This window comes from Halyomorpha halys, unplaced genomic scaffold, assembly GCF_000696795.3.
Source record: "Halyomorpha halys isolate HHAL.00 unplaced genomic scaffold, Hhal_1.1 Scaffold358.1, whole genome shotgun sequence".
NCBI classification, from domain to species: domain Eukaryota; kingdom Metazoa; phylum Arthropoda; class Insecta; order Hemiptera; family Pentatomidae; genus Halyomorpha; species Halyomorpha halys.
This window is the reverse complement of record NW_027105142.1, coordinates 8591-18795: the sequence shown is the minus strand read 5'-3', so window position 1 is coordinate 18795 and position 10205 is coordinate 8591. Positions and strand designations below refer to the sequence as shown.

Sequence of the window (10205 nt, the reverse complement as noted above, 5' to 3'; positions counted from 1 at the left end):
CACCCGGACCATATTCCATTCATCTATACACATGGTCAATCAATAATCTTCCACTAATAGAAATTGTTTTTATTCTTAAGCCTGTCAGATGATTTGGCTTTAATCTGAGTATACTTTTTACAGTTTCACAACATTCGAAAAATATTATTTATACTTTAAAAAATGAAAATCATTTTATGCTGTTTTTTTCAAGAACTAATTACTGATTTTGAAATATTTTAAGTTTTCTCTATGGACTATATTAATGGAGGTTATCACAATAGTCAGATAGTTGGAAGCTAAAACCTTTGGAAACGTTATTGGTCAAGTCTATCTTGTTCAAGAGAATGAGTCTAGATGTACTACTCCTTAAGCCAGTTAACCTAAATCTATCATTTTTAATGTGAAGTCTATAGTACAAGTTCCTAGTATTATCCTTCAAGCACTCAAATTTCAAGTATGGTAAATCAACAGTGAAGTTCCAGAGAAAGTTGAGTTCTTGTGGAAATTATGTTCAATGTCAAATGTCAAGTTCAATCTTCCAGGTAACCTATCACATTCACTATAGCCGCATTCAACTGCATCAGAGACTGGAAGAAAGTGGGCAACAGCAGGAACCAGGAACTTTGTGAATTCCAGGATAATAGCAAATATTAAGGAACACAATTTTGAATAAATGTTATTCTATATGCTCTCAATGATTTTAAAACACCGACGGAGAATGAAACATCAAAGAGTAATTGATGATGCTACCAGTGCAACTTTTATCTTAAAAAACTTTAATTGAAGAATATAGAAGGATAAGGAATGTTGACCTTTGGTAACTGATTATTATGAAGATGTTGATATACATAATGGGAAAGTTAACTTAAGCAAGGTCAAAAGATTTTATTGGTAATAGTACATATGTTCCTTCTATTAAGATACCTATAAGTTAACTAGAGAATAACAAGGTTGAGGATAGAGGTTTACTATCAGCTACTACCAACTTAACAGATATTATACAAAGGATATCATCCTCACTTTGAAGCAGAAAGACAAAAAATCACGGAAAAAAAAAACTAAGAGCTTAATTTGTTCGGCTAACCTCATAATGGCATTTTAAAAAAATTTACATACCAATATAGGATTTATGCAAGCAATTGAACATGAGGACTTAGCTACATTGTGAACCCGTTGATTTGCAGGCATGTAAAACAGAACTACAAATTGAAAAAAATCGAACTATAAATGAAAATAGTCGTTTATTTGTATAACTTTGGAATTGCCAATGGGCTGGGGTAATTTTGATTTATGGATAGGAAATCAAACTGTGCGAAAAAATTTTATGGACTAAAATCATTTCAGATTCCAATTTCCCATAGGAATCCATTATCATAATTGAGACATTTAATCGTTTAGGTGTCATCATTATTTCAGCCATTTCAGTCTCCTAGAACAGTCAAGGAAACTTAAATTATGGTGACGGATTCTAACAAAAAATTGTACACAAGAATAATCTTGTTCTTCAAATTTTTTTCCTTACAACTTGTACGCATATGGTCGTAAAACTGTTCATGGTTTTTAGCAATTTACCCCTTCAAGGCACACTGAATTAATAAAGCGTGCAATGAATTTGTCTTAAAACCTGTTATACTATCAATTCGTGAAAAAAAAATACTTATCTCATTGGAAATTCCAGAGTTAGGTGAAGGGAAAAACTGGAAAAGGTTAAAATATTAACAATACTCTCAAAAGATAAACAACATGCCAGTTATGACCCAGTAAAATTAAATTAAAATTTTAAAAATTGTAGAGATTAGGAACTCTAGAACATCTAACTTCAAAATATTTTTAATTATTTCATTTTTATAAATAATTACAAGTTGAAATACTTTCAATTTAAAATTAGAATCATTAGAGAAAAATCCAATGGAATATTAAGAAAATATTATCATTAGAAACAAAGAACATTCCGCTTTTTAACATTACCAAAATATTAGAACTTGATCCATGTATGTAAAAACAAAACTTTCAGTTATTCAATGAAAATTCACTCTCTCTTGTTAGTGAGAAAAATTTCAAGTTTTTATTTTTTTTTCCGAGATTTATGGACAAGTTTTTTTTTTTTTTTCCAATATAAATATTTAATATTATTAACAAGTTTTATATGTCTTTTTAATGGAGTATTTTTTTTTTATTAAGGATTCTGATATTAAATCAGATAAGACAAAATCATATTGGGTACTTTTTTGATCCAAGAAGTACTGAAAATGGAATACAATCTTTTTCGCTTTGCGTATAAACAGTCCGGAAAATCAAAAAAATTACTTAAATCCGACACTCATAATTTGAGTTTCTTTGACTGTATGAGGAGACTCTATGGCTACCGTAATTATGGTGCCTCAATGATTAAATACCTAAATTATGATAACAGATTCTTATGATAAACTGAATCCTGAAATGATTTTGTCCTTTAGGGTTTTTGGTGATTTACACCTTCAGGACATGTCAAGTTAAAACAGTGACCAATATGAATGTGTCTTAAAATCCAATTTACTATAAAAAACGGTAACAAAATTATTACTATATTGATAGAATAATGAAAAAATTATTACTATATTGATAGAATAATGAAAAAATAAATAAACATCTAAAATAAAATTGTAATTGCAATATACTAAACACGAATGGTACGAACCCTAACTTGCTGACGCTCAAGCTGCAACTGCATTTGTAAGTGCTGTAGCTGTGAAGGGGTGGATCCTTGGTTTCTTCTAACACCTGATAATTGAGATAGCAGTTCTGCAATTGGATCAACATTGTCTCTAGATGATGGGCTTATTGAAGCTAGAGTGCCAGATGAGCTGAAATTTGAAGAGTTATAGTTCTGTGATAAAGACTTGATCATAATATTAAACTTTTAATAAACAACATTAATTCATAAATTAATAATAAACAAAAGCTTTCCAGATCAAAATATTTAATGCTGATACAATTGTCTCTTACCTACCTCCCATCACTGCCCTTCATCAAAACTCAAATCAGAAAGCTATGATAACACTGTCCTCCCACCTATAACTCTGTCTTTCCTTTGGACCTTTAGTGCCAACTAAGTTTTTAGGGGTTTGTAAGTTATCAAGCTCCATTGGTCTACATGGTGACTGTTGTAATGCTATCACTTCAATTGTACTTTTCCGATGCAGTTCACACAATTAGTAACTATGAAAAACATATTACCCATCTTTAACCTTATTTTTAGAGGGCAATAGAGTTCTGATACTATCTCTCTAATTTTTGTTAGGATAATGACAAAAATGAATGGCAGAGTAGGAGATAGAGGACAGTTGAGATCTCAAAAAGACAATGCTCAAACACTAACTCAATTCATATACAAATTTTCAAACCTCTAATTTTACTTGGAGGGGCTGTAAAAGTATGCAAAATTATAAAAAGATAATGGAGAATGGAAAAAAAAAATAAAAAAAACCCAAATGGTATTCTATAATGCCAACTGAATCAGGCATTCAGGAATCCTTTTATTTTTAATGCAGGTTGGTCGGTATTAGGTTTTTGGATCTGATAAAATTTTTTTTTTTCAAAATTGTAAATTGCAGATCAAATAAGGCAACAAAAGTTCCATTTGCAGTCCAATGGTTGGGGATTTTTAAGGCCTCTTAATCCAAAGCTTATTTCACATTCAAGAGATCGAATAAAGTGAACAACAAACATTTCAAAATCAAAAGCTTAACAATTCGAGTCCAAGCCAAGGAAAAATGAAGATGCTTATTTGAAGAGACCTAAAAATTATACATCACTAAAATATCCTCCCTCAGCATTCAATTTCCATTTGCCTGCCAACTCAAAACAGGGGGATTTCAAAATGAAACAAATATGTAAAAATTATATTATTTAAAGGTGATTGTTTTAAGCAAACAGAAAACTGAACTTCCTCTAGATTTTTTCCCCCTAGATACTAAATATTCTTGTGGATGCACTATATGTGGCAAAATTAGGAAGAGGCATCACACTGACTGACAAAGTTCAAATTCCATATTTTTTATTTTTTGCTATCCAACAGTGCATTTGTTTCAAGTACATATGCAACTAAAAGAATTGGTAGTAACTGGAAAAATTACCACTTCTCATAGCATGATCAGCAGCTTACAACATGAGGCACAGTATTGAATTGAATATTACCTTTATGTAATGTGTTAACATTTATTCAAATTAATACTGTACTAATTCTTGTCAATACAGCAAGTTAAAATTTTAAATTAAAAAAATTTAAACAACTTATTTCTTACATATATGAGGAAGTACTTACCTAAAATTAATATTAGAACGCCTCGCTCGAGTAGCAATACCACGAGAGGCTGGTGGTGGAACTCTCCTTACTCCATGCCTTGAGGATGGCTCATCGTATGAATAATTAAGGTACAATTTACCAATGTATAATATTTAAATCAAAGAACAGTAAAAACAATTCATTTAATATCATGGTATATAAAACTGAAAACCTATTCTATTAAACAATTACAACCAACTAAAATAAATTCATTTTATTTTAAATTTTATGAAATTTCATTTCATTCTCATGAAAATAAATTCATTCCATTTTGTTTATTATTTCTTATTTATTTCATAAAGGCATCATAGAAGTATACATAACATTTGAAGTAAATTTAAACTTTTTCCATTGTAAATGTACCCTTATCCATTTAAAATGTAACTTTTTCCATTTCAATTGTTACCAAAGCGGAGTTGAATTATTTCATAAAAAACAGATTTTATATATTTTCTTCCTTATTTAAAAATAATTAGTTAATTTCAATAATAATGTTGGCATATACAGCATAATCTACTCTAAATGCTGAATCCTAATATCTATAAAACTACTAAAAAAAAATCTTGTAAATTTATTTTTTAATGTTTATTAATATAATTATAATCTATTATTTTTTGGAGGGGAGGGGGTATAGATTTTATCTATTCAGTGATCATTTATTGGGTTTTAGGAGTTGCTACCAATATATTCATTTTACCTCTAATTTTCAAAGAGTGCAGTTCCATTAAAGTGTTTGTATTGGGCCTATTCTTCATTTTTGTTTTCTCTTTATTCTTTTTCATGTTTTTATTTATTTTTGTTTTCTTTAATATTTAATGCTATCAGGCAAAGAATTAAGTGATTCACTTGGCTTATCCCAAAACCTCCAACACTTTTCAGATAATACAATGAACATAGAAATGAATTCAATTAAAAGAAAAGAAATCTTAAAGCTGCAGATTCACCACAGTCCCAATCACCAGTTTAAAAAATGGGAAAATATTATCAGGAAATAACTCCTCTAAAAGTGAAGGTGAGTAATAAATGCAATCCACTATTTTAAATTAATCTTTCATCTGATAAGCATACAACAGCAAGTACTAGCAATAATAATAACCCAAATAATAACCCCAATACCATGAAAATACCACCAATATTTCTGCATAATGCTACTAATTATAGAGTTCTATTAAATGTCTTAAATGTATTGTGTATAAGACCATTCACTACCCAACTAACTGGCAACAATACAAAAATTATGTTGTAAACTATAGACGACTGTAGAACTATGACTAAATAATATGATGAAGAAAAAATTGAATGTCATACATTTTCTATTGATAAAAACAAATATTTGGGTTAATAGGTTAAATAGGTTCCCTATAGCATAACTGAAAAGGAATTAAAGGACAAGTTGGACCCAAAATAATTTGAGTTTTATACATATCAAAAATACTTTTTTTTTTTTTTTTTTTTTAATAATTTATTTATTGATATTTAAAACTGTATACACATATATACAACAAGTAAATTTGCTGTAGGTGACATAGTGACATGATAAAAACAAGTGGAGAATCTACCCACTGATAGAACTCCAATAACATTTCTAGAGGAGAAGATCTCGAGGCCATCTTCTTTTCAGACGCCTAGGAGGATTATTAGGTAATGAAGGAGAAGCCAGGTTAGAAACAAGTGGATTTGGGTGGTTGAGAAGTTTATTATGGAAGGAACGGTATCTGGTTCTGGCCAAATCGGCAACATATGGAATATTGAGGTCCTGATGGATGACTTTATTTGTGACAAAGTAAGGAGCATTAAGGATTTTACGAAGGATTTTGGACTGTAAGGATTGGATTCTGGAGGAATTTGATGGTTTAGTGGAGCCCCAAAGCTCAACTCCGTACGTCCAGATAGGCCTTATAATAGTCATGTAGATCAGTCTTTTGTAATGGATTGGCAATTTAGACCGTTTGTCTAGTAAATGTTGCAATAGTCGGAATCTACGAGCAGTTTCTTGTCTTTTTAGTCTTGTATGAGGATTCCATGTCAGTCGGTTGTCGAGATGTAGTCCTAAGTAACGGATCTGTTTGACAGGAATAAGTGGGGTATTATTAAAGGATATTGTAGGGGAAGAGGTCATGGGTTTACGTCGAAGGGTAAATGTGATTTGGTGGGATTTATTTTAATCCTCCAGTTTTGGCACCATTCTTCAAGGGTGGTGATGTGGGATTGGAGGGTTTGGGATACAATGTAAGGATCATTGTTCACTGACAATAGACATGTGTCATCGGCATACGTGGTGAGGATTGTGTTAGGATGGGTTGGAATGTCAGCTGTGAAAATAGTATAAAGGATAGGACCAAGGATACTACCCAGTCAAAAATACTGAATAAAGATAAAAAAACCAACTAGGGGCCAAAATCCTTCTTAAGTTTCCTTCCCTTGACAGGGATATCCTAATTCTAAAGAAAATTAGTTATTGATTTTTTAACCACAGAAGACATCGGTCCATATCTATATCCACTTTCCCTCTCCTTAGAACCTATCTATTCACTTTTATTCATTGACGTCATGATCGATTACCACTCTTCAAATCTCCTAACAATCCTTGATCAACACACTCCCATGAAAACCCATATCTTACAACGCCCCCAGCTATCTGGATCAACTCAGAAATAAGAGAGTTGATGATAAGAAGAGATGCAGCTAGAAGATGTTTCAGATGCACCAGAATTTCAGAGCACTATTCCACCTTTAAGCCCCTCCGAAACCTTACCCAAACATTCTTAGGATATGCCAAGGAGCAATACTTTCACAATATTTTATTCCAAGCACCTGATCCTAAAATGGAAAATTCTTAAGAAGAAATCTCTTTCCTCTCCCCTTCTTCCGGCACGAGGTGTTCCTTAGGGGTCCTCACTTTCACCAACCCTTTTCTCCGTTTACATCAACGCTCTACCTGATTCCATTCACCATTAACAATACCACTTATATGCTGACGATCTCATAATCTACACATCCCATTAGTGCATGGGTGTTAAACAACAATTTGATATTGAATGCTGGAATAACTAAGACCATTCATATTCGTTCCAAGCACCTCCTTTATTTTCTCCCTTACTATCCCTTACTTTTAAGTCTCCTCTTGGTATACCTAAAGGCAATACCTCTTTGGTGTTTTTTTATTACAAATTTCTAAAATTAAAAAACGAAACAACACTCTTGATCTCCTCACTCTATGATTATCCATCTGTTTATTAAACACAAGATCCCAACCGATCGATTTAAATATGCCCTCCCACAGAACCGCCTCCTTCAGCAAATCTTTCATTATACTTGAAACCTCTGTCTGGAATTTTCTTCCTTTCTCCATTTGCCAATCCTCATCCATTTTTTCCTTTAAACACCTACAACATAACCAAGCCTCTGCACACACACATACACTCTGCCCCAAGATAAAAAATCTTATATTTCTTATACTGTTTTGATATCTATCCTGCACAAGACAATTCAATTGTAGCTTGGTAAATTGGTAAATATTAAAACCATAATTAACTACATTATTTTATAAAAAAAAAAATTTAAAAAAGGATATCAGAAAAGAGATTAAATCTCTTGTAGGATTACGATGTTCAAGAGTTAAATGTCCAGCAAAATCATCTGTTACTAAATTAGGGTCACCAACAGGCATTGATGCACAAACAGGGCATACCTATAAAATAAATATGATTAATCAATAGATAAATAAACATACACATCTAAAAATAAACCTTTACTCATAAAACTAAAACAGATTGAAAAGAAATCTTACTACTTCAAAATTAACTTCGGCATGTTCTGAAGTTACATGCTCCTGTAAAGAATTTTCAGTGAATCCCAACTTTCCACAATAAGGGCAAGTAAAAGATTGTGGCTGCTCACTACTTAATGCCTCACCACCATAATATAAATCTTAAAAAAATAAATACATAATTAATTAATAAGGAAACAAACTGTTGAAAAAACAAACAAAATTACAGTCACATTTTTGGCACAGTATTTTTTTTATATAATTGCCTTTTAGCATTCTATATGACAATAATTTTTTTAAAAAATGTTCTATTAGATAAAAGTTATTAAATATTGGAATAAAATAATACAGTAATCAGATAAATTAATTAAAATAAAATACTCAGGATACAGAAAGAAATGTTTTGTTTTTTTTTTTAAAAAAAAACATAACTCTCAATAAAGAAAATGTTCATTACTGGTACTAAAAATAACTAATTAATAAAAAATAAAAAAAGTGATGCTAGTTAAACCAAGTTTAATAAGAGTACTAAAATAATATTCAGTTTTCTTTAACTCATTTTTTTTTTCTTTTGATCAGTGTCATGGTGGGGTGTATCGGACCTCTACCAATAAAATAATATAAGGAAGTTAATTAAACTATGTTTAAATATGTCTAATAGAGAAAATTAAACAATACAGAATCTTAAGATTTAAGAGTCATGGATCATATAATAATATAAAGTTTCAAATTGCATATTAGATTTTTTTTTATAACTCAAGCTTTTAATTAAGGTTTTTAAAACTTAGATTCAATTCAACTCAAACTTTTTTATAATACTTAGTTTGTCCTTCCAAAATTTAATAGGAGCTTCCTTAAGATAACCACAACTGTAAATGACACCAGGTACTTTTTAGAATTAACCAAACCTCATTATTTAAATAGGTTTTTTAATCACAATAAATGATTTATCAACTGGTGACTATTTTTCACAATTATATATTACAAAAAAGATATTTACTAAAAAAAAATAAAATTTACTAATCAATATAAAACCCAAATACAGATATTTAAATGTAATCTATTTTTTTATGACTGGTCAATCTTGATCTGTTGGCTGTTAATGGCCCTCATTTCTATTCATCTTCTCTACTGACTAAAATTTAACTCAATTAACTTCTACAGGAAGTATTGAATTGTGTATTTTAATCCCATGTTTATTTTTAAATGACAAACAAAAACTTAATGTTGGTATATTTTGAGATTCAGGATTATAACTATTATTGATATGAGGTTCCTCCTGAAAAGAAAGTTGAGTTTTGAAAATTATAAATAAAGTTCTATTCTTCATGACTCCTGATCGCTAATGGGTCGCGGAGGAAAATTTAAAGGTTAAATAAAACACAACTTAAAAGCAAATCATTAAAGCAATAGCAGGTTTATAGGATAAAAGATATATAATACTACTGAATGCATCAACAATTATTAAATAGGCTGTAAGTAGATAAAAAGAAAAATTTAATAAAATAATCTTAATGGGTCCAAACCAAATGAAAAAAAAATATGACAAAAATAAAGATTAAAATATGCAATATGCATTATAATTTGAGATATAAGACTTTAGTTTTTTATCGATCACAAGCCTAACAAAAAAAAAAAAAGATTCATTTTTATTATTGAATAAAATATAAAAACTAATTTTAATATATAAACCAGTAGAATATCAATAAAAAATCTTACCAAAGTCTGCTCTAGTTAGGATACACTGCATAGGATGCTCAGTAGTATGTCGAGTACTAGTTGCCCCTGCTTCATAGCATGTTGAACACAAATCATAATCATAGCATATCAAACACTTGTAACGTTTTCCTCGGAAGTTTCCTTTCAGACACGAATCACAACTTACACCTGGGCATTAAATATTAGTAGTAGTAGAAAGCATAAAAATATTAACCATTTACTTAAAAATATCTAGAAGTGTATAAATAAAGAATTTAGATATATTAATAGTAAACAAAAACATTTTGAGCCAGAAAAATGAGCTGAGGTGGGCTTAAAAAAATAAAGAAAAAAGTAGTTGCGTTAAGTGATCAGTAAGGAATCACTGTTTCCTGACTTATGGCTGAACAAGGTGGTACATCCCAGTAAATC

The 10205-nt window shown here is 30.2% G+C and overlaps 1 protein-coding gene across 1 annotated transcript in view; it reads right to left on the bottom strand.

Moving 5' to 3' along the window:
• LOC106681675 (E3 ubiquitin-protein ligase KCMF1) overlaps nucleotides 1-9962 on the bottom strand; it is a gene marked incomplete at its 5' end in the record, with an annotated part of 21090 nt that extends 11128 nt beyond the window's left edge. The window contains 5 exon segments of the mRNA XM_014422120.3: nucleotides 2660-2825; nucleotides 4286-4380; nucleotides 7881-7997; nucleotides 8097-8236; nucleotides 9795-9962. Of these exon segments, the coding sequence (XP_014277606.3) occupies nucleotides 2660-2825; nucleotides 4286-4380; nucleotides 7881-7997; nucleotides 8097-8236; nucleotides 9795-9962 (686 nt within the window).
• Nucleotides 9963-10205: the final 243 nt, after the last annotated feature.